Source organism: Carcharodon carcharias, chromosome 10, assembly GCF_017639515.1.
Source record: "Carcharodon carcharias isolate sCarCar2 chromosome 10, sCarCar2.pri, whole genome shotgun sequence".
Taxonomy (NCBI): Eukaryota; Metazoa; Chordata; class Chondrichthyes; order Lamniformes; family Lamnidae; genus Carcharodon; species Carcharodon carcharias.
The window spans coordinates 169284108-169309171 of record NC_054476.1 but is presented as its reverse complement, the minus strand read 5'-3'; the positions used below and the strand labels follow the sequence as shown (position 1 = coordinate 169309171).

The 25064-nt window shown below is 43.4% G+C and overlaps 1 protein-coding gene across 4 annotated transcripts in view; it reads left to right on the top strand.

Annotated features, from left to right (window-relative positions):
• Positions 1–327: 327 nt before the first annotated feature.
• LOC121283216 (Rab interacting lysosomal protein) overlaps positions 328–25064 on the top strand; it is a 50757-nt gene continuing 26020 nt past the window's right edge. Inside the window, exons 1-4 of one of the 4 annotated variants that reach the window (XM_041197512.1) lie at positions 328–816; positions 13098–13221; positions 16393–16514; positions 24163–24375. In XM_041197512.1, coding sequence (XP_041053446.1) covers positions 583–816; positions 13098–13221; positions 16393–16514; positions 24163–24375 — 693 coding nt within the window. In that variant the 5' untranslated portion in view covers positions 328–582. Of the gene's footprint in view, positions 859–13097; positions 13222–16392; positions 16515–24162; positions 24376–25064 lie in introns of all 4 variants that reach the window. The other 3 variants (XM_041197508.1, XM_041197511.1, XM_041197509.1) reach the window with 3 other exon arrangements.

Here is a 25064-nt window from a genome sequence, read left to right as displayed (position 1 = left end):
ATGTTCCCCAGTGAACTCTGCATTCAGTTAAACTGTCCTGCCAATCAAACAGCCTCTTCTTTCCGATCACCCACATTTTTATAACTAATAAACGAAAATGTCGAAAGAAGATGATTCTTTTTAGATGTCCCTGCGATGTTTTACTCCCGGGATTGCTCCAATTCCTGGGGACTCCCGGCCAACCCTGGAGAAGTTGGCAACCGGCCCTGACGCTGCCGGACCAGTTCCCCCCCCACCAGGCACTGTCACTGGCTGCTGATTGGACCAGGTGACACACCGACCGACACGTGATTGATTTTTGAGGCTCACGTGACAATCAACACCAAAAGAAAGGGAAACAGCCGGCGCGGGTATCAAAGCCCAAAGGGGCTGAGTGACCACTCACAGCGGGAAAGCCCCCCACCCACCCCTCTACTACCACCAGCACCTCCCTCCGGCCACCTCCCTCCCTCCCTCCCTCCCTGACCAATGGGGTCTGGCCGTGCAGATTGATCCATCCAATCAAAAGAGCAGCCAGCCCGTCTCCCCCCCCCGACATTCCATCCCCGGACCAAGGACCAAGGGTCAAGGGCCGGACCTGCCATGGACACTGAGAGCTGTCTGGCCTCTTGCCTGGACAAACCCGTCCCCGACCTCGAGGTGAACGACGTGTACGAGATGGCCAAGCTGATCGGCACCGAGCTGGAGAAGCTGATCGACAGCCACGGGAAGAAGGTGGTGGAAGGGCTGATCCCCAAAATTGTCCGCGTCCTGGAAATGCTGGAAAGTTTCGTCACCAGGAGCGGGAACACCGAGCAGGAGTTGATCCGAGCCTTGGTGAGGTTACAGGACGGGGAGAAAAGCACGGGTCACTACAAGGTTTGTGTCCCGTCCCCCACCCCTCGCCCCGCTCAAAGTGACTGCGCTGGTTTGTGATGATTTTGGGGTTTTATGTTTGACACTAGTAAACAATACAACAAACACAGATATTCCGAGACATCCCCGCTGTATAATCATGGGAGCAAAGTTGTTTTGGATCCATCGCAATGTAAATGTGACAGTATAACTGAGAAGAGAGCGCTGATCACATTTATAAGCACTTTTATGCTTCTCGTACTGTTTCGTTTGGGTTGTGGGAGACTGATACCGGTATACTGTTCCTCTGTCACACAGCGGAACTGATTGTCTTAGACGAGCATTGGAGGCACAAGTTACAACACAGAAAAGGGTCATTGGGCCCAGTTGGTCTCTGCCAGTTTCAGTGCTCCACATAAGCTTGCTCCGATCCATCTTTATCTAAGCATTTCAACATACGCTTCTGTTCCTTTCTCTTCATGTGCTTATGTAGCTCACTCTTAAATGCAACTATGCAATCTAGTGTACTTTTGAACACCAGCTATTTGTTTGTACTGTGCAATTGAAATAGGAAGACTAACTCCAACCCTAATCGCAGCCTTCTGTCACCGAGCCACTAATCTAGAATGTTTTAAGGAGGAACACAAAGCGGATGGTCAGAGATCGTTGGAACACATTTGGAAATGAATCATCTGATAAAACCAACCCTGGTCAGCCTTTAGACCTGTACGATTTTATTTTGGTGCAGCAATTACTTTGTTCAGTTGATGCTGGGTGCAAACTAAAATCATGTAAAGATGCAGCAATAGAATTTCTCATTTGTCTAATAAGTATTCTACATCCCTTGTGGGACACATCATACTTACCAGGGAACTTGGGTGCAGGTTGGCAAGAGCGAAGATGTACCAGAACCCAAATGTGTGCAATATTGCTGCTGGAATCTAAGTAACCGGAGCTGCTTGTCCAGCTACGGCCATACTATCCATTACAGCATTGGTTTGTGTGGGAGAGCAGGGTTATCAAAAGTGTAGTGGGATGCAATGACAGGTCAGTCACTAATTGGATGTACTGTGAGAGTGGTTAATGCAGCTTCTGGTTTCTCCACTCATGACAACCAGTTCCCTATACTAAGCTTCCTCTTGTGAGTTCAGTACAATGTAGCGATGGAGATTTATCTGTTCGAATTCCAGGCATCTGTTTTTATGTGGCTGCAAGATGGCTCTCCCTGATTTCCAGCAACTTCCTTCTTTTGAGATAAACCTACTTGGAGATTTTGTACTGATTTTTTTTTTGTTTGGTCTCTTGGAATGAAGGGATATGGGGAGCGGGTGGGAAAGTGGATTGAAGTAGAAGATCAGCCATGATCGTACTGAATGGCACACTACGTTTGATGGTCTATATGGTCTACTCCTGCACCTGTTTCTTATGTTCTTAAAGGTCACATCTTTTGACAGTCACTCAACCCAACTCCTGCCTCACAGGTTTATAGTTGTAGGAGATAGCACAGCACATAATCAATAGCTCTTAGTAGTAATCTAAGCCCTCTTTCTTCAGATGCTCATACCATTCAATCATTGCTTCAGTTCCCACCATGAGCTGGCCCCACTGAGCCTCTGCCAAGAGCATTGCCTGTTCCCCTTTTTTCACCACTGCTACACCCAACTTTCACTTTCCAGTATAATTTGGTGGCAGCTAGAAACTTGCTAGTCTGCCCTCAATCAGCCCCATTGAGTGCCCCTAAACCATCATTTCCACTATCTCTCATTTATTCGTTATTGCCACTTTGTCATGAACTTTTGGAATTTAGTCATTTGGTTGTTCAGAACTTGAGTATTGCTGAAAAAACAGATTTTTTGTCTTGCATTCATCAGGATAATTCACACGAATATCAAATGTAAAGGGAACAGCAATCGATACTGTGTGAGAAGGGTGTGCTAAATCCACATGCCAACCAATCAGCACTCTTTCACATACAGTACAAATTGTTTTTCCCTTTACATTTGGTTTTCCTATGAATTATCCTGACAAGTGCAAAAGCTTTGACAAAAAATGTCTTCTTGTTTCAGCAATACTTTTGGAGTTTCTTGAACATACAGTGCAGTCATATTTTACCAACGTTGAACTCTTCTATAGTGGAGTTCAGAAGTAACTTTAGTCTTGCCTTTGAACTATACAGGATAATATTCATCGAAGGCATGTGCCACTTCTGTGGATAGCTGTAAACCTGTTAGTCATTGTCCACTTCTGACAGGGTCAATTATGAGCACACAAAACAAGCCCCAAGCTCACAAATCACGAGACCTGATTGATTTCTTCAGTAGGCCACTTTCTACACACTTGACTTTGTTTCCTTTCCTCCACACAATGATGATCTGCTGAAGGGGAAACATCACAAGCTCCTTATCCTTTCTCCAGCAGTCTGGTTCCTTCATCTCATCTTTCTGAAAGCACAAGGAATGGCTCTTTGATTTGAATCCAGTTACCAACTTTACAGAAATGCTGTAAAAACTAGTTTATGACAAAAGATAAACAACTGGAAATGCCAAAACATAGGTTCTAGCTGCAGATCTTTCCATAAATTTGACCCTGAGAAGCACTTGAATAGCTTTACTTTAATACAATGTAATATTTACAGTATAGTCATTAATCTGCTTACTCCTGGAAGTCTCCTATGAACAATTTTTTTGTAGGGAAAAGGCAGATTATTTTACACGTGGGACAGATTAGTGGTTTAAAAATGCAAACAGAGCTGAAATACTTCTCTACAGTGCTTCTCTAGATTTCCAGCATCCGCAGTATTTTGCTTTTATTTTGCTTCTCTATAGTGCCTGTTAAATGTAAGGGCTGCTACAGCAACAACATGTATCCTCTATTCGAAGGCACACAGCTTAATGTGCCTCATCAGTGTGCTGAAGAAGAGACTCTGTTTATATCTTTTCAGAAAGTATTAGTTTTTCCTGGACGGTTTGTGATCTTCCAGTAGACTCACTCTACTTACACCCCCCTCCAAATCCCCACGGCCTCCCCTCCTTTTATAGATTTTGGCATTACAGGCTGGTGTCCTTTTGTCAGCACAATCCTTGCTTCTCCCGCCAAAAAAACCGTTGCTGACAAGGGGCCAGCAGCCTGGTAACCCCACCAGAACATAAGAAACAGGAGTAGGAGTAGATGATGGGACTCCTCAAGCCTGCTTCGCCATTCAGTATGATCATGGCTGATCTGGCTCAACCCCACTTTCCCACCTGCTTCCCAGAGAAACCAAAAATCTGTCTATCTCGGCCTTAAAATACATTCAACGCTGGAGCATCCACAACCGTCTGGGGTTGAGCATTTCAAAGACTCATAACGCTTTGAGTGATGAAATTTCTCTTCATCTCAGTCCCAAATGATCATCTCCTTATCTTAAGACTGCCTCCATGTCCTACATTCCCCAACTCCCAGTGTCTGCCCTGTCAAGCTCCTTCAGAATTTTGTGAATTCAGTGTGATTGCCTCTCCTTCTTCTAAACACCATAGAATACAGATCTAATTTACTCAGCCTCTCGTAGGATAACCTTTTCATCCCAAGAACCAATCTAGTGAATCTTTGCTGTACTGCCTCCAAGGCAAGTATATCCTTCCTTGAATATGGAGATGAAAACTGCACACAGTAATCCAGGAGTGGTCTCACCCTGTGCAATTGTAGCAAGACTTCCTTATTCTCGTACTCACCCCTGTGAACTTGACATTCTCCCAGCATGTTCTTGTTCTTTTTAATGTGCCACATAATCATCTGCATTCACATTAAACAGTGAGAGCAGCTCTTATGGGAGCAGGCAAAGAGAATGTCTTTGGAGCATTGCTGAGACAGCGTTCAGTCTGGGGACTATAGTATGTTCTGAGTATACAACAGTAAGAAGATTCTGACTTTTTTTGTAGGACATGAGGAAGGGGCTAGCCCTGAAGTTAGCATTTTAATGAATGTAACGATAGAATAGTACAATGTAAATGGAATAAGTAGGATGATTTGACCATGAAAAAAATGTGTTCACCCTGGGCTGTGTCCATTCAGGGTAGTGAATGCAATGAGTTCTAAAGCATTAAGAAGTGTAACTCAGAACTTCCTCTAAATCTGCTGCTGAATATAATTTTGACCTTCCTGAACACTTGAAAAAAGTCTGTTTACCAAACTGTTTACAAAGGGCCTTTGGGACCAGTCACTGTCCTGTTACTGATGCTTGTTTAAAGCCCATGGCCCCAGCAAGCCAGTGTTTATTTTCACTTTCTTTTTGCATGTTTTCCATCTCCATAGGGTGGATGTTTCCACTTGTGGTTTGAATGTTCTCCTTGCCAAGTCACTGTTTCCTTTGTCACACCCTGCAAACCTCCTTTTTGATGTTCTGTTACAAGTCTTTTTCATTGCTAACCATGACTGCAGGCGATTTTACTGGCACAGTGCTGGTAAGAAAGCTATTAGTTGCAGCACCAATTTTTCTTTTTGAAAAATATACTTTATTCATAAAATATCTGGAAGAACAGTACAAAACATTTCTAAATGGCCATCACAAAAAGTGCAATCAGATTCATCTTTTACACATGGATCACAAGGTGCTTCAATACAATCAAGGAATATTACAATCATTCATTTCAATATGGTCATTACAGACAGTCAGACAACTCCAATACCATTGCGCTATCAACGTACGTCATGAGGTGTACTCTGAGGTGCTTCAATACGATTATAATACAATTATTATTCAATGCAGACATTCATTGTGAGCCGTACAGCCCGAGGGGTCTATACCTTTCCCAGCCCCTCGGTGCACTATGGCAGAAAGGTCTTAGACAGCGACCTTTCCCCATTGTGCCTTTGTGGTAGCTGCCCCAAGCTTTAGTGCGTCCCTCAACATGAAGTCCTGGACCTTGGAATGCGCCAGTCTGCAACACTCGGTTGGGGACAACTCTTTGCGCTAGAAGACCAACAAGCTTTGGGCAGACCAAAGAACGTCTTTCACCGAGTTGATGACCCTCCAGCTGCAGTTGATGTTTGCCTCGGTGTGTGTCACCAATTGTACTTAGTCCAACAATTGGTTCAGTATTCCGATTCCACAAATCCAACTGAGGTGTGCCATGACTGCTGGCTCAGGTCAACATTATTGTGTAGGTATATCAGATGTCCAAGTTTCTGAATGTGCAACAGACTTGGCAGTAATATTGGCGGTTGCATCTTGTGCTGTATGCTGTGCCACAGAGATTGTTTGTACTAATTAAAGCAGAGTTAAGTGTACATGCACAAATTTCACATGGAGAATTTTGGTTCTAAGGCCTCCGATAGGGGTAACGGAGATTGTATATTCATGCTTTGCTGCTCTATGTCCGTTAGGCACAGCATGTGCTGCTCGGGTAAGGTCTTCTCAAAACTGGAAGTTATCTTTTAAGATGTTCAGGCAGTTTAGGTTTGCAAATTATTGTATTTATAGAATGCCTTTCATGATGTCCCAAAGTGCTTTGCAGAAAATGATTCTTTTTTAAGTTAGTCAGTGTTGTAACATAGTAAAGTAACCCAGCATTTGATTTCTCTCTTGTTCTGGAGGCAATTCAGTTGTAGGGAGTTTGGCAAAAGTGGATCATTTACTGATTGAGTGCTTCTATATGTTTTAAAGTTCCACAGTTTGGTGCCTGGTTCCACAATTTAATGTCGGGAGCTAAGCCTTGTTTTAGAATTGTACACAGCATTGGTGAAACAGTTTAAATACTCTTACTTGAATACATCCTACAACCTGATGAACTAAATCTAGCTGTCAGTTTATAGTCTTTCTGAGCTTTGTTTGCTTCTGGTAATTTATTTTAAAGTTTGAGCTGCATGTTTGTTTGTTCCACTTTACATGTTGCCAATTATTACAAATTGGGCTTTCTTCCCAATACTCTTTATTTGCGATTCCACAAAGCCTAAGGCAAGCTATGAGCCAGAAGTTTGCCTTGGCACATGGGTCTTTCTAGGATGTCAGACTGCAGGGTGAACAATGAACCCTTTACTACTGGGATATAGACTGGAAATAGCTTGGCCTACCCAGTAAGTTCTGGTAAAAGACCAGATGGGTAGGTGTTGGTGTAATGGTACTGCCACAGGAGCAGTAATCCAAGGTAATTCTCTGGGGACCTGGGTTCGAACCCTACCATGGGTAGATGATGAAATCTGAATTCAATAAAAAAAAAATTTGGAATTAAAAGTCTAATGATGACCTTTTGACAAGGTCCCACATGGGGGAATGGTCAAGGTAAAAGCCCATGGGATCCAGGGCAATTTAGCAAATTGGATCCAAAATTGGCTTAGTGGCAGGAGGCAGAGGGTGATGGTCAAAGGTTGTTTTTGCGATTGGAAGCCTGTTAACGAGTGGTGAACCATAGGGATTGGTGCTGGGATCTTTGCTGTTTTTTCTGTACATTAATGATTTAGACGTGAATATAGGAGGTATGATCGGTAAGTTCGCAGATGACACGAAAATTGGTGGTGTCATAAATAGCGAGGAGGAAAGCCTTAGATTACAGGACGATATAGATGGGCTGGTAAGATGGGCAAAGCAGTGGCAAATAGAATTTAAGCCTGAGAAGTGTGAGGTGATACATTTTGAGAGAACTAACAAGGCAAGGGAATACACAATGAATGGTAGGACCCTAGGACGTACAGAGGATCAGAGGGACCTTAGTGCACATGTCCATAGATCCCTGAAGGCAGCAGCACAGGTAGATAAGATGGTTAAGAAGGCACATGGGATACTTGCCTTTATTAGCTGAGGCATAGAATATAAGAGCAGAGAGGTTATGTTGGAGCTGTATAAGATGCTAGTTAGGCCACAGCTGGAGGGTCCTGTGTGCAGTCCTGGTCACCACACTATGGGAGGGATGTGGTTGCACTGGAGAGGGTGCAGAGGAGATTCACTAGGGTGTTGCCTGGGCTGCAGTTTTTCAGCCATGAAGAGAGACTGGATAGGCTGGGGCTGTTTTCCTTAGAGCAGAGAAGGCTGAGGGGGAGCCTGGCAGAGGTATCCAAAATTATGAGGGGCATAGATAGGGTAGATAAGAAGAAACTTCTCCCCTTAGCGGAGGTATCAATAACCAGGAGGTAAAGATTTAAGGTAGGGGGCAGAAGGTTTAGAGGGGATTTGAGGAAAAAAGTTTTTTACCCAGAGGGTGGTTGGAATCTGGAACACACTGCCTGAGGGGGTGGTGGAGGCAGGAACCCTCACAACATTTAAGAAGCATTTAGATGAGCACTTGAAGTGCCATAGCATACAGGGCTACGGGCCAAGTGCTGGAAAATGGGATTAGAATAAATAGGGGCTTGATGGCTGGCATGGACACGATGGGCTGAAGGGCCTGTTTCTGTGCTGTATAACCCTGACTCTGTGACTCTAAAATGCCAAGCTGATTGAATACACAGCTCAAGTTTAAAAAAACCCTTCAGATTTATTGTTTAAAAAGTAAAATCATACAGAAGCAAAATTTGAACCAACAGATCCACTTAATAAATACAGAATCTCATCCTTTCCAAAACAGATTGAAGTATAAGCTAATAAGTTCTCCCCTAAAGCCACAATTAAAAAAGGCAATATGTCAAATAAACCCCCTGAAATTCTTTAAGTCACCACCATGTATCATAGGACGGCTAAAATGAAAACTGTAAATAAAATACACCAGACCAGAATGATGACATAGCTCTTCTTTGATATAAAGGAAGATCTTTTAAAAATATTCTTTCAATCTTCAGGAAATGATTCCGACAGGGAGGTAGAACTTCAAATATGATCAACTTCAAACAGCACTGAGCTTTGTCACTTGTGCAGTGTTACTTTTAAATGTAAATGGGCCAATTGGGCAGGAGGTGAGCTTGGTGCCCAATCAGAGGCACCAAGCTGCTCTAGAAGGTGAGAGCCACCTGTCTGGTGCTACCAGCAAAGGCAGGCAGCAGCCATTTTAGAAGCTGCTGCCTTGCCAAGGATCAGGAGGATAAAGATAGCATAAAGTGGCCATGGACACCAAGTTGAGTCACAGCACTTGACCCTGCTTTAGTCAACTCCTCACATTTAACTAAAAGACATGGATGGAAGTGAACTTCCTTTTGTCCCACGATGACCCCAACAGTTGTGCACTAACCCACGCCAACTATTTGGCTTTGTCTGGGAAAAACATTCTGTTCTGGCCAGGCTCCTTAATAAGCCCTTTAGGGGGCCATTAATTGGCAGTGAGAACGTTTCCCGTTCCCTCCCCCTGCTGGCCCTCTGAAAGTTGCTGACTATCCCAGAGGAAGTGGGAAGCAGGTGCTGCCCTCTGGGAATGTAATTTTCAAACTGCGCCCATATTCATTGCCACTCCCGCCCGCAATTGAAATCCAACTCAAATGTTTCCTTAGTTAGATTCAGTTCTAGGCAATTTGCATACTTCCTCATGACTCTGAAATCTCCATTTTTTTAAAAGAAAAGGTGGGTGGGAGCATTTTAAATTATTTATCAATTCAAAATTGTTCCCAGACAGAAGTGGAGAATGCTTTTCCAGCAGCTCTTAGGTTGAAACCAAATAGCTCTTAGTGATCCCGATCTCTGTGCTGTAACTTTTCTATGGTTCTATCTGGCTTTTCATTCAGTATTCAGTGCTTAGGCCAAACCACAGAGTGATATGTTGCATTTCTTAGGAATTGAAAAATGACGGGTCCCAAGATCTATCACACCAACCACATAAGGGACAATCACCTGTAACATTCTCAGTCCTTCTACTCTGCTATTAGTGGGACAATGTTTATCTTTGCTGTTTTTAAATGATTTTTTTCTAGTTATCCTGGTTAAGCACATTCAGTGGGTTTAGCAGACTACCCTTTTAGCCCTGGGGGACTGGATTTAAATTCAGTCTAACAGAAAAGCTTCACTCCCCAGGAAGGTGTTTCTCTTTAATATCTTTTTCAGCCCTTAATCAGTTAGATAATGTGTTCCTTTTATTGACATGCTCTCTCTGCTTTAAGCCCTGTTTCTGGCCTTTAGCTTTTCTTCCTCAACTTTTGTTTTAGTGTGTTTTTCTTATTGAAATCACAATTTGCCTTCATAGTCGGTGCTATGTTTAAACAACTACTCCACTTGCAGGAATAAAGTACATTGATCTATAATTGTATTGCATTGCTCCTGTTATCGCTAGGGAAATATACAATAACTGGTGTCTGGGTGTACCTTCTATAGATAAAACATGTTTTCCACCCTCTCCCTCGTCAATTTGGATATCCTACAGCAATCCATGTATTATCCAGGTACTTTCCAAGAGGCATTACCTTTACTCAAAACTCTCTTCCTAAATTAATGGAATATAAAGTTTACGTAAATTCTGTATTGTATTAATATATAGCATGCATGTATAATATATACATATATTTCTACAGAAGACATTTATCTTTTGAGTCAAGAATCAAACCAACTCAATGGTTCAATACAGCTGTTGCTTCAGTTATCAGAGTCCATAACCAGGAAACTCGTGCATCAAACACGAGAGCAGTTTGTGGAATGCTGCCAATCCCAGTTGTGAAGTCAGTACTTCAGCAGTGAAAGTGTGCCCTGTGGAGCTTTTGTGTTGGAAACTCCCTGGGTTATTCCCAGGCACTTCCCAGCAGCCAGTTCCGCAGTGCCTTTAGCAGACGTGTGGAAATCCATGTTTCTTTTAACAGATGGCAAGGCAAAACCATTCCCTTTCGCTTTCCCTCTCTCGCTTTCTCTGTTCACTGGATTTATGGTGGGGAGCAGATATAGTTGCAAAAGAAAACCTAACCCATTTATCTCCAGGTTTTATTTTGAAGCACACACAGTCTGACTCCTGTTTGGTGATCAGCCTTGCCTGGGAACTAGTTGAATTTCTTCAATACAATATTTTTATTGTAGGATTTCGAGTTATGTACTGCAATTTTTTTTGTCTGGTGCTGTGATGGTCATCACTTTGAGGTTGAAAATATCACTACTAATGGTAAATGTAGCATTTGACAGCTGCTGTGCTAGTTTCAGTCAGGTTAACTACCTCATTTAAGGGTTCAGCAATAGATTCTAACTATGTCTGACATTGTTTCCTCTGTTCTTGGTAACACATTAATAGACCACTGTCTTACCATAACTCCCAGAAAGCCAGTTTCCACCCCCACCCTCCCACTTACCCCTTTTCATTGGTCTTTTAAAGTGGAACTTATTTTAGATCTCTGAAGGAAATTAACTGAATTAAAGGTTCCTTGAAAATTTTCTAATTTTATCCTGTTTTTCAAGGGATGTGGCACAGAAAATGCACAATTTTTAACTTGGCACCAGACAGCTTTCCACTTTTGTTTCCGACTCTTTGCATTCCTGGAGACTTTGGGAGTCCATGTGCACGGGTCCTTGAGGGTGGCAGGACAGATTGAGAGAGTGGTTAACAAAGCAAATGGGATCTTGGGCTTCAAAAAGCAGGGAGGTTGTGCTGAATCTTCTAAAAAATCCTGGTTAAGTCAGCAGTTCTGCTCACCGCACTTTAGGAAGGATGTGAGGTTCTTGTGAGAAGGTGTGGAGGAGATTTACCAGGATGGGTTATTTTAAGCACAAAGTTAGATTGGAGAAGCTCCTTGGAGCAGAGGAAGTTGAGGGGAGATCTGATAGAGGGGTACAATATTATGACAACTTTAGATCAGGTAGACCAAAAAAAGTTGCCCCCATTAGCTGGTAGTACAAGGAGTAGGGGATACAGATTTGAGATTTTGGGCAAGAGGTGCAGGGGGATGTGAGGAAGAATTTTTTACTCAGCAAGTGGTAATGATCTGGAACTTGCTGCCTATGAGGGTGGTAGCAGCAGAGGCAATTAATGATTTCAAAAGGAAATTAGATAGGCACTCGAGGGAAATGTACTTGCAGGTCTGCAGGTTTGGGAAATGGGGCTGACTGGATTGCTGCACAGAGAGCTGGCATGGGCTCAGTGGCTGACTGGCTCCCTTTTGTGTCATCAGGATTCTCTGACAAAAGTCCAGAGAGTAGTGTGTTATATTCCAGAGAATCAGGTGGTTAAGGATAGAGCTGGAGCTAATCTTTACATTTTTATAACCTTTATTTACAGTGATAGACATTAAAACAAAACACACACCTCCTAACCCAACAACCACACTTTTCTAATTATAGACACGGAAGTGACTCTCCAGTTAATACCCAGCACCCGAATGCAATTAAATACAATTAATATACAATTAACATGAAGGATTTATAGGCTAATTAACAGTCCGATGGACCACATTGTGAATGCTCTGTCCATTGTCATAATCATCATTACATACCAACCAAGAGGGTGGTTGGTCCTATATATAGCAGGAGGGTTTCATTACACAGAATCAGACTATTTGGCCCTACCAGTCCATGCCATTGTTTATGCTCCTCATGAGTATCCTCCTACCCTGCTTCATCTAACTCTATGCTTCTATTCTTTTCTCCCTTGTGTGCTTATCTAACTTCACCTTTAAATACATTTTTTATTCACCTCTTATAGACCCACACCCACACTCTCCGGATATGAGAATCACAGCAAATGTCAATAATTTGCCAATAATCGTAGAATTTGGAGTTGGAGTTCCATTGTCTACTCGCTGCTTGGAGTGGGGTTTGAACCCTGCTCCATCAGACTTCAGGTTGGGAATGCTACTAGTAGGCCAAAGACTCGTGCACAATAATATGCCAGTGGCAAACTCAGCACTGCATTTATCACACCAATATGAACATGTTTTCCATTTCCTGTACAAATCATTATGGCCTCTGACTGACTGACTGAGATTGTCCACAAGTTAGGTAGACTGGCAGATGTGCTTCAGTCTTATGCCCAGTAGAAATTGGGTTGTGATTTATTTGTTATTGATCTTATATGTGAGCACTACTGGCATGTCAACATTTATTGTCTATATCTACTCTCCTTAAGTAGATGACAGTGGGTCATCTTCTTGAACTGTTGCAGTCCTTGTGGTGAAGTTGCTCTCGTAATGTTGGGTAGGGAATTCCAAGGTGTTGAGATGATAAATGAACAGTGATACATGCCTGAATCATGATGAGTGACTCGGAGAGGAACCCCAAAGCCAAGGTGTTCCCACAAGATTGCTCTCGAGAGTAAGCAGAGAAGAGGGGACTTATATCTGGGATTGGCTTTCATTGCAAGCCCCAGGATTGAAAGTTAGAATTCTAATCTACTGTTACACATCTCCAACATGAGATTATTATAGTGCAGTATGTATACTTCATTTCCTGTTGTGTATTTCAGGATCTGGAACTTAAAACAAACACATGGCACAAGCCGATCCAGGAACTACAGAAGCAGATTTCCCAGCTGACAGATGAAAACCAGCATCTCGTTAATCAGTTGGTTGAGATTCAGTCCCAAGAAGGTAAATTTGACCTCTGCTTACACAAACTCCTTTATCTGTACTTTCTGCTGCTTCCTATCCTGTTTAGCAGTAATGGACATGCTATAGCATCCTGTGTTTGTAAGGGATTTTCTAGAACATAAAAGCCTAAATTTAAGATGAGTAAAGGCTATTCGATCATTAAAGGGCATTTGGAAAACTCCTAAGCAGCAAAATTCAGCTCCAGAATGTGGCTGATCTGACTGTGGCCTTAACTCCACTTTCTTGCCTGTCCCACATAAGCTTTGATCCCCATTTCAATCAAAAATCTGTCTAACTCTACCTTGAATATATGTAATGACGCAGCTTCCACTGCTCTCTGTGGAAAAGAATTCCAAAGACTAATGACCCTCTAAGATAAGAGGGTGCAACCATTGCTGCCAACTGTATAGACCCCACCTCAGGAGGAGGAGGCAGGGAGGAGCCATCTAGAGTCCCTTCACTTGGGACATGCCATCCGTGAGCACCCACTGAGACTTCGGCTCCTTTAAATTGTCATCCCTTCACCACTGTTGTTCTGCAACTCCCTCCCTATCCGCCTGCAAGGTCCAATCATGGCATCCTCTTGGCCAAAATGCTGCATTAGAAACCATTAACAAAAACTTTTCCATAACAACTTTATCCAGTGTCCAAAAATACATACAAAATTGAACCATTCACCCTTGTGTATTATCTTACTGCCTGTCCTGTGACTGCCTTTGCCTGACTTAGTGCAGTGCTTCCTCAGCAACAGCAGCAGGGCTGATGGATGGCTGCTGACTTTCACAGGGGGAGACTTTAGATGACTCTGCAGGATGCTCTTGAGCAACTCTAGGCCAGCTGGCTGACTGGCAAAAGCAAAGGTACTGGCAGAGTGACACTCAGAGTGACAGTGGTGGGAGCACAATTGCTGCCATCCTTCGAGGACAGCAGGTTCATGCTCCACAGAGCCGCTGCCACTTCCCCAGGGTGGCGCATCAGCAGGTCCTGCTTGCCCTGGTTTCCCCTGTTTTGTCTACAGCCCATTTATGTTCTGTGATTCACCATGTGCAGATACTGGCTCTATACTAGTCTGTAAGGAAGCCATTGTACCAGTATCTGAGCTGGTGACTGGTATTGTCAGTGCAGGTGACAGCACCTCTTCCTGAGGGGGCTATAGCAGCTCTCACCCTACCTCATGAGGCTGCAGTTGGCCAGGCTGTAGTTCTTGGGTATCAGAAATGGGGGGTTTGGGGTGAGGAAAGTGGGGGGGGTGCGGAAAACAGAGGTCCATGGTCACATGATTTGCAGCTCTCACTTGCTACTATCGGCAAGATGAGGATGTGGTGGGACTTGAGGCCATAGGACAGAAACGTACTGTCATCCTGAATGGTCTCTGTGACTTTGGCTGTAACAGCCTCTGTGGAAGCCTGCCCTACAATGCTGAGCACTGTCTCTTCCAATGGGCTTGGGTGAGGCAGACATGGCTGTCCCCCTCTGATTCTGTTCTGCTCCCTCCTGTTGTGGGCCACCTTGTTCTGCAAAAGAGAGAAGAATGTTAGTGATTCTTAGCATTCTGGTGATGTACCTGCCACAACTGACTAGGTGGAGGTATGTGGAGACTGCAAGAATTGGGTCTGAAGCTGGTATCATTGAAGATGAGGTACAACACCTAACATTAGACTTGAGTCCTGATAGCGAGGGCCTGCTGGTTGATGAGTGAGGGGGTTCTATTGCATTGTGCAGCATGAGAGGTTGGTTATTTGGTGGATAGGAGACACCACATGAAGATGCATTTGTTGAATTTATCACCTGTGTGAGCTCCCAGATTGGTCCCAATGTTTATCATCCTTTCAGGAAAACCTTTTTGCTAATGTTATTTTACACATTAAATTTTATTTTCTCCAGCCTGCCTGACATGTCTTGAAGTTGTTTAAAACTTTGCATTACTTGATGAGGTTCCTGCATGAACCACCTTGGCTTTAGACTGTAGAGTTTTAACCCTGCCTAATCACATTTACACCTGCAATAATTCTCTTCTCTGTACCCACTCATAATACATGTTGGCCTCTTTGGAATCTGATGACTTCAATAGCTCTGAACAGTGCTTTATAAAAACTCTAGATATGTACTGCTGTTTTCAGGTTATGTATTCCATATTTTTTTAAAGATAGGTTCTCCACTTTTTTTTGTTCAGTTAAATGTTGATTGTAAGGCCATGTAGGCAAGCTACCCCCAGACCACTGACCACAAAGCTTGACCTGTGTGTGAGAATGATTCAGGGTTGACTTTCTTTTGGTGAATTGCTTTTTCGCTCTTTTTGAAGCAAGGCTGAGCTCAGGGACCCTGCGTTTGCCAAATCTGAGTACATTTTGAGTATCAGTCTGTTGTTCCATTGCCCAAGTATACGTGACCCATCATTTAGGGAATTCATCAAGTCCTAACACAACTTAGGCATGAAAATTCAGTTTTATCCATCCCCAAGATAGAAATTTCCTCTTACCAACAGCCTAAAAGATAGGGTGGATACTATCAGTAGAGGCACTGTCAGTACTGTTTTTGTTTTGTATGTCAGGAAGTGTCCTTGAGTTGTGAAAGAAGTCTTGCCTCCTCCCCATCCCGTTGCCTCGATAATGTTGTCTGCCAATTGCCAGAAATTGGCCAGAAGAGTCTGATTGTGGATGACAATAGAGGCTGGAATTCAAACTCTGATCTCTTGGGTTTGAGTTGAAATCTATAACATTGTGGCCACTATGTCCCTGATAACACATTCCTGATGCAGTTTTATTGTGTCAAATGTTGTTACACAGTAAAGGGTAGATAGGCGAAAGCTGGACTGTTGAATTCGAGCTTGTGACTATGGCAGAATACTTTGCTGTGGTGTTATAATCTAGAGTTGAATTTAATAGTGCTTGAAGAAAGGAATTTGTTCACAGCATGGCTTGCCTTCACAGGGTGGGAGCCGAGGAGGCAAATTCAAATCTTGCAAATTGTGAGTAACATTGTCATTATGGTTGCTCCTATTGTATCAATCTATCCTGCCAGGGCTTGACTGGGATTGGATCTGACTCATGCTTTGTAAGATTTGAATTACGTTTTTACAAACCCTGCAGGATCTTATTTAGCGTAAATTCACGAGAGCTACATAATGTTTTGACCAAAGGATAGATATGCTGACGTCCTTTCTTTTATTAGACAGCCTATCCAAGAAGGAACGGGAAGTAATGCTCAAGTTGAAAGAAGTGGTTGACCAACAACGAGATGAGATCCGAGCCAAAGGTCATGAGATCTATTGTAAGAACGAAGATGTTGACGCAGTAAGTGACAGACCTTACAGCTTTGGGACCCTTTGGAGTTTTGTTAGTTTCTATCTCAGTTCCTCTAGAATGAAGAATTGTAAAGTAGAGTTAAAGACCATAAGAGAATGTTTTGCACAAAATATAAAGTTCATTCGGGTACACTGAGCTCCTGATGGAGCATTTATTTTATCTTGTTCTCGTTTAATAACAAGATTTTCATTTCATTTTTGAATCACTTATCACATTTGAAAAGGGCACTTCACTTTTATTCAGCAACAACAGAAACAACTGGCATTTATATAGCAGCTTTTTCTATGTAGTAAAACAACTGACAGTAGTGTAAGGAAAAATAGACCCTGAGCCAAATAACAAAAGATTAGGAAGGACGACCAAAAGCTTGGTTGGAGCTGGGTTTTAGGGAGGGTTTTGACAGCGGGCAGAGAAGTGAAGAAGCACAGGAGTTCAGGAAGACCATTTCAGAATGTGGAACCAAGGCAGCTGAAAGCATAACTGCTAATGGTTTATTGCCCTACATTTAATGTCCTTTTCTACTGATGTTTGCATTCTTTTTCCCTCCTTATTCAATCTGTGAAAGATTTGCAAACTGAGGATGTGGGGATCTGTGTAGAGGTCTATTTGCCTCTTGCGTAGTGCAAGGAGCTGTGCGAGTATCCTGGGATGCATTTTTAACTACCCATTCTTGAGGAAAGATTGTTGTCTCAAGTATCACTTTGAGGGCTCATACGATGTGAAAGTTATGAAACGTGACTGGGATTTTGTGCTGCACTGTGTTAATGTGTCACTGAACTGTCCTTTTTTGTTGTTTAAGTGAAATGTTTTGGGTTACCTGAATTAATGGTCAAACAGGCCTTAAGCTTCTGAAGTCTAGAACTATTTGCACCCAACCTCCATTGAAAAAATTCAACTTGCAGATAATTTAGCTTTAATTCTGAACCAGTTAGTCCAGTTTAGATGTAAATAGATGAAGTCAGATGATCAATTTATGGCACTTGAGCCAATGATCCTTTCTAAAGTAATTGTTGCATCATGCCTAAAATGTAACTAAAAATTGCACAACTTTTACTTCAGATAAAACATCAGACAGGGACTCTGATTTAAAATGGTACGTTCATGATTGCTAATGCCAGATATTTAGTGTGTAGCTAGTTAGTCCCTCCTTGCATCTGTTTATGAACATTTCCACACAGCTCCTTTGTCACTGCTCCTCAGATTCCTTGCCTTATAGTACTCATTTCACTTTTTTATGACAAATAGAGCTTCACCGGACTTTAGCATTACCCCTCCCTCAGTCCCAAATACTTGGGCTAGTGACTCACTAGGTTAGTGACTCACACGCAGTAATTGAGATTTTGGGGACACTGTGTCGCCAACGAGTGAGCACACTATAATTTTGATTTACCATATGGCCAGAAATAGTAAGCTTACGAAGACCACAGATATACTATACCACTGGGAAGTGTTAGTATACAGATATTTGGTTGTATGAGGCCTTTGAGAATCACATTGACAGTGCATGTCCCCATTATTATAGAACATTATTAAGGCATTTTATATTAAGATTACTGCATCATGCCCCACACTCTATTATAGTGTATAATGTGGGTTTGCTGCTCAAAGGACCACCTATGATTTGGAAGCAGCCATGAGGTAGTGATTGAAAAGCTTGGTCTATTTCCACATTATAGTGATTGAAAGCTCTGTGGGTTTGTCCTTGGTGCAGGGTGCATTGTCTTCTCATTATTGTTACCTTGGTTCACACAGTAAAAAGTAACTTAACTAATACAGCCAACTGCTGAGAGATTAAGAGTACTTCGAAAAAAATCATATGCCAAAATGCAGATTAAATGAAGGAGTGAAAGGGAGTATAAAAATCAAGGTGCCTGTGAAGTGAGCAAGACATTTTTTGAAATTTATTCATGGGATATGGGCTTCGATGGCTGGGCCAGCATTTATTGCCTATCCCAGTTGCCCTTGAGAAGGTGAGCTGCCTTCTTGAACCGCTGCAGCCCATGTGGTGTAGGTACACCCACGGTGCTGTTAGAAAGGGGGTTCCAGGATTTTAACCCAGCGGCAATGAAGGAACGGCAATGTATTTCCAAGTCAGGATGGTGAGTGACTTGGAGGGGAATTTCTGGGTGGTGGCATTCCCATCTATCTGCTGCCCTTGTCCTTCTAGATGGTAGTGGTTGTGGGTTTGGAAGGTGCTGTTGAAGGAGCCTTGGTGAATTCCTGCAGTGCATCTTGTAGATGATACACACTGCTGCTACTGTGTGTCGGTGGTGGAGGGAGTGAATGTTTGTGGATGTGGTGCCAATCAAGCGGGCTGCTTTGTCCTGGACAGTGTCAAGCTTCTTGAGCATTGTGGGTCCAGGCAAGTAGGGAGTATTCCATCACATTTCTGACTTGTGCAGTGTAGATGGTGGACAGGCTTTGGGGAGTCAGGAGGCGAGTTACTCATCGCAGGATTCCTAGCCTCTGACCTGCTCTTGTAGCCACAGTATTTATATGGCCAGTCCAGTTCAGTTTCTGGTCAATGGTAACTCCCACGATGTTGATAGGGGGGATTCAGTGATGGTAACATCAAGGGGTGATGATTGGATTCTCTCTTGTTGGAGGTGGTCATTGCCTGGCACTTGTGTGGCATGAATGTTACTTGCCACTTGTCAGCCCAAGCCTGTATATTGTCCAGGTCTTGCTGCATTTGGACATGGACTGCTTCAGTATTTGAGGAGTTGCAAATGGTGCTGAACATTGTGTAATCATCAGCGAACATCCCCACTTCTGACCTTATGATGTAGGGGAGGTTATTGATGAAGCAGCTGAAGATGGTTGGGCCAAGGACACTACCCTGAGGAACTCCTGCAGTGAGGTCCTGGAGCTGAGATGACTGACCTCGAACAACCACAGTCATCTTCCTTCCTGCTAGATATGACTCCAACCAGTGGAGAGTTTTCCCCCTGGTTCCCATTGACTCCAGTTTTGCTGGGGTTCCTTGATGCCACACTCAGTCAAATGTAGCCTTGATGTCAAGGGCAGTCACTCTCACCTCACCTCGGGAGTTCAGCTCTGCTGTCCATGTTTAAACCAAGGCTGTAACGAGGTTAGGAGCTGAGTGGCCCTGGCAGAACCCAAACTGGGAGTCAGTGAGGAGGTTATTGCTAAGCAAGTGTCACTTGATAGCACTGTTGATGACCCCTTCCATCACTTTACTGACGATGTAGAATAGACTGATGGGGCTGGTAACTGGCTGGGTTGGATTTGTCCTGCTTTTTGTGCACAGCACATACCTGGGCAATTTTCCACATAGCCAGGTAGATGTCAGTGTTGTAGCTGGACTGGAACAGCTTGGCTAGGGACACGGCAATTTCTGGAGCACAAATCTTTAGCATTATTGCCGGAATACTGTCAGGGCCCATAGCCTTTGCAGTATCCAGTGCCTTCAGCCGTTTCTTGATATCATGTGGAGTGAATCAAATTGGCTGAAGATCTGTGATGCTGGGAACCTGTGGAAGAAGGCGAGATGGATCATCCACTTGGCACTTCTGGTTGAAGATTGTTGCAAATGCTTCAGCCTTACCTTTTGCACTGATGTGCTGGGCTCCTCCATCATTGAGGATGGGGATATTTGTGGAGCTCCTCCTCCAGTGAGTTGTTTAATTGTCCACCGCCATTCATGACTGGTTGTGGGAGGACTGCAGAGCTTAGATCTGATCTGTTGGTTGTGGGATCACTTAGCTCTGTCTATTAATTGCTGCTTATGTTGTTTGGCATGCAAGTAGTTCTGTGTTATAGCTTCACCAGGTTGACACCTCATTTTTAGGTATGCCTGGTGCTGCTCCTGGCATGTTCTCCTGCACTCTTCATTGAACCAGGGTTGATCCCCTGGTTTGATGGTAATGGTAGAGTGGGGGATATGCCAGGCCATGAGGTTACAGATTGTGTTTGAGTACAATTCTGCTGCTGCTGATGGCCCACAGCACCTCATGGATGCCCAGTCTTGAGTTGCTAGATCTGTTTAAAATCTATCCCATTTAGCACGGTAAACATACAATGTTTTGGCCTCAACTACTTTCTGTGGTAGTGAATTCCACAGGCTCACCACTCTCTGGGTGAAGAAATTTCTCCTCATCTCAGCCCTAAATGGTCTACCCCATATCCTCAGACTATGACCCCTGGTTCTGGACTCCCCCACCATCGGGAACTTCCTTCCTGCATCTACCCGCTCTAGTCCTGTTAGAATTTTATAGGTTTCTATGAGATCCCCCCTCATTCTTCTGAACTCCAGTGAATATAATCCTAATGGACTCAATCTCTCCTCATAAGTCAGTCCCGCCATCCCAGGAATCAGTCTGGTAAACATTCGCTGCACTCCCTCTATAGCCAGAACATCCTTCCTCAGATAAGGAGGCCAAAACTACACACAATATTCCAGGTGTGGTCTCACCAAGACCCTGTACAATTGCAGCAAGACATCCCTGTTCCTGTACTCGAATCCTCTGGCTATGAAGGCCAACATACCATTTGCCTTCTTTACCGCCTGCTGCACCTGCATGCTTACCTTCAGCGACTGGTGTACGAGAACACCCAGGTCTCGTTGCACATTCCGCTCTCTCAATTTATAGCCATTCTGTTTTTGCTACCAAAGTGGATAACCTCACATTTATCCACATTATACTGCATCTGCCATGCATTTGCCCACTCACTCAGCTTGTCCAAATCACACTGAAGCATCTCTGCATCCTCCTCACAGCTCACCCTCCCACCCAGCTTTGTGTCATATTTGTGCCACACAACACGATGAAGGTATCCTCGATGTGAAGACGGGACTTTGTCTTCACAATGACTGTGCGATGGTCATTCCTATCAATCCTATCTTGGACAGATGCATCTGCAGCAGGCTGGTTGGTGAGGATGAGGTCAAGTATGTTTTTCCCTCTTGTTGGTTCCCTCACCACCTGCCGCAGACTCAGTCTAGCAGTTATGTCCTTTAGGACTCGGCCAGCTGGGTCAGTAGTGGTGCTACCGAGCCACTCTTGGTGATGGACATTGAAGTCCCCCACCCAGATTACATTCGGTGCCCTTGCTACCCTCAGTGCTTTCTCCAAATGGTGTTCAATATGGGGGAGCACTGATTCATCAGCTGAGGGAGGGTGGTACGTGGTAATCAGCAGGAGGTTTCCTTGCCCATGTTTGACCTGATGCCATGAGACTTCATGGGGTCCGGAGTCAATGTTTAGGGCTCCCAGTACAACTCCCTCCCGACTGTATATCACTGTGTCACCACCTCTGTTGGATCTGTTCTGCCGGTGGGACAGAACATATCCAGGGATGGTGATGGTGGTTCCTGGGACATTATCTGTAAAATATGATTCTGTGATGATGACTATGTCAGGCTGTTGCTTGACTAGTCTGTGAGACAGCTCTCCCAATTTTGGCACAAACCCCCAGATTTAGTAAGGAGGACTTTGCAGGGTCACACCATGTGTGTTCCACACCATTTCATTCCTGATACTACTGATTTCTATTGCATTGTTTCTGTCAAACATTGCATTCTTGTGTACCTTTGTGCACTGTTAATGTGTGACTGGAAAAACAATTATTGGTCAACCATCCCCTGTAAAGTATAAGTCCCTCATTTCAAGACCTTATGTGACATTATGTGAATTTTGGGACTCTGCAATGATTTAGATGAAGGTAGACATGGCTTATTGTGTAGAAATCCCTTGAGAGAACCTGTTCCCTATACTCTTCTAACCAAACAAAATTCCAGTTTTTCTCACTAAATTTTTGCACTGCGTGATGTCTCTCTACGGAAGGAGTAAATTAAATTTATTGCAGTGTCTGACCACACAATTCCATCACAAAGAAAGTCTTGCATTTATATAGTGCCTTTTGCAATGTCAGGACATCTCAAAGTGCTTTACAGCCAGTGAAGTGCTTTTTTGAAGCATAATCACTGTTGCATGTAGAGAAATGAAGCAGCCAATTTTCTCATAGCAAGGCCCCACCAACAGTGGTGTTCTTCCAATCAGATAACCTGATATTAGGAGTGTTGGCTGAGGGATACATATTGGCCAGGACACTGGGGAGAACTTTCCTGCTCTTGACAATAGTTACCGTGGTTCGTAATACATCAAACTAAGTGGGCTGACCGGGTCTCCATTTAATGTCTCCTCTGGAAGGATGAGATTATGGATAGTACCATTGGATCAACAATTAAAATCCAGGGTCTGAAAAGAAGGTTGTTTTTGAACTCTAGGTTCAGTCAGATAGACCAAAATGATCTTTACATTTCCTATATTATGAGACTAAATATTGTTGGGGCCTTAATCATGTTTCTAGGTTCGCTGCTTTGGTTTTTATAATTTAATCTGATTTTTGGAAGGCAACCAAGGATCTCTCTACTTATCAGCAGGTTGGGAAAAAGTAGGTGCATTCTGCCGTAACTGATTACAGGGCAAAGGATAATCCAGAAGTTGTCAGAAGATTGAAATTCTGAACCGTCCCATAGTCGCATTTTTGATTGAGCTGTTTATTTGAGGACCAGTGCTTGTGTTTCTTGCAAAGTACTGTAACCCCTGCTGCAGGTTCCAATTCTACAAGCAAACTTGCATTTAAGCCTGTTTTATTATTACAAAATTACCTGCCGAACGCTTGAAATGTGCCTGTGAATTCAACTTTTGAGCTTCGTGGTGGCTCTGGTGGTGAATGTTCAGCTTTGAACTGAACCAGAGTGGCCGATGATTGCGGTTTGATCCCAATACTGTGTTAGCTGCATTCAGGAGCGTGACCTTCGGGACCCAACAATTCTGCTTTAGGTCCCAATGTTAAGTGGTGTGTGGGGGGGGGGGGGGGTGGCGGCGGGGTGTGTGTGTGTGTGTGTGTGTGTGTGTGTGTGTGGTTGGGGGTGGGGTTTGGGGGGGGTGGGGTGTGGGAAAAATCAGATCATCGCCTTTAATGGGGAAGTGTGCATATATGTGGATGTCAGATGCTGACCAGAATCTGGCTCAGTTTTGTGTGGTTGGGGGCAAACGATTTGGTTCAATGATGAGTTGCAGCAAATCTGGGAAACATGTGTACTTGTTATCTGCCCGATTACTGTGTGTTTGCATTTAATAATTCTGGGAGAGAGTGCGAATGCTAATTTCTCAGCAGGACTGATCAATGATTGATCATTTGTCCCATTGATGAGAAAACACCCCAGTGAAACTGCCTTTAGCTCAAAGATAAAAGAATGGCTACTTCAGTGAGTTGATGGGCTCTGATGGAAATGTAGCAGATTAAGTTGCCAATCACCACGTTCCCCTTCACCCCCAGGTCATCCCTGACTCTTCAGGAATTCTTAACACATCTGTGAATGACCCAGGAGAAAAATCATAGGGGCACTAAAAAAAAATGATTTTCCTTCATTTTCTTTGAGCCCTTTAGTTGTGTTCAGGTTGGGAAGGCAGGTTTCCACAAATACATCAGGATGCTGCAACCATATTAGCAGAGTCAGTCCCTATTTTTAGGAGCAGAGAGGGAGAAAGGGGCAGGATGGAGGATGTTAATAAACTGCCTGATGATGTCATTATTTTTAACACTGCAAGTCTCTGAAAATGCATGAACAAAAACGAAAGTGAACTTGTTGATCTGACTGTTACAGATTGTTTTGTTCCAGCTTCAGCAGCAGTTGGATCGACTTCTGAAGGTTAACAACGATTTGCGGCACAAAATAAACGTGGTTCAAACCCAGCTGAGAAGTGTGCTGGAGAAGAAGGCAGAACTGGAGGTCACAGTGCAGCAAAAGGACAAAGAAATAGACAGGCTCCAATCCAACCTGGCTGAGATCCGCACTGAAAAAGGCACCGACCAAAAGGTATTTTAATCTCAGGCGATAGCACTCTTGCCTCCTAAATCAGAATGTTTGGGTTCAAGTCCCTATTTCAAAGATTTGTGTAGAATATCTCCTTAAATGTGTCAAATAATTATTGTTACAATTTCTGTACTAATTTTCTTCTATAATATCTTTTTGCCTAGTCATGGATAATTTACCCCCTCAAATGCTACAGGAGCTACTAGGCCTAACAGGGTATATTTAAAAAAAAAGAAAAGTGGAGCTTACATTTTGGATCATCGATCATTCATGCCTAAAAAAAGGTTGAATGAGTTGATTTTGTTAGGGGACGAGGGGAGATTAAAGATGCCTGGGGAAGACACTGTAGGCTGCAAGTGTTGAATTTACTGAAGGAAATGGAATGGGCAGATCAATAGTACAGGCATGTTACTTGCACAATTGGAAAAGATGAGTATTTGACATGCCCAGTGTAAATTGGTGGCAAAGCATTCTAAAAGAAACTAGGACAGCTTGCATACTTCAGAGAGGAAAGGTGCAAGTGGTCGATCCAGATCCTAATCAATGGGGATCTGGATGGGCCAGATGCCTTTTTAAAATCCTACCCTATACATTTAGTTACAATCAAGTGAGGAGGGGGTTGAATGACTCCCTCCTTTTCCCTCTCCTTGTTTGACCACAATAGTTTTTTTTGTTGCGGAAGGATATACTTG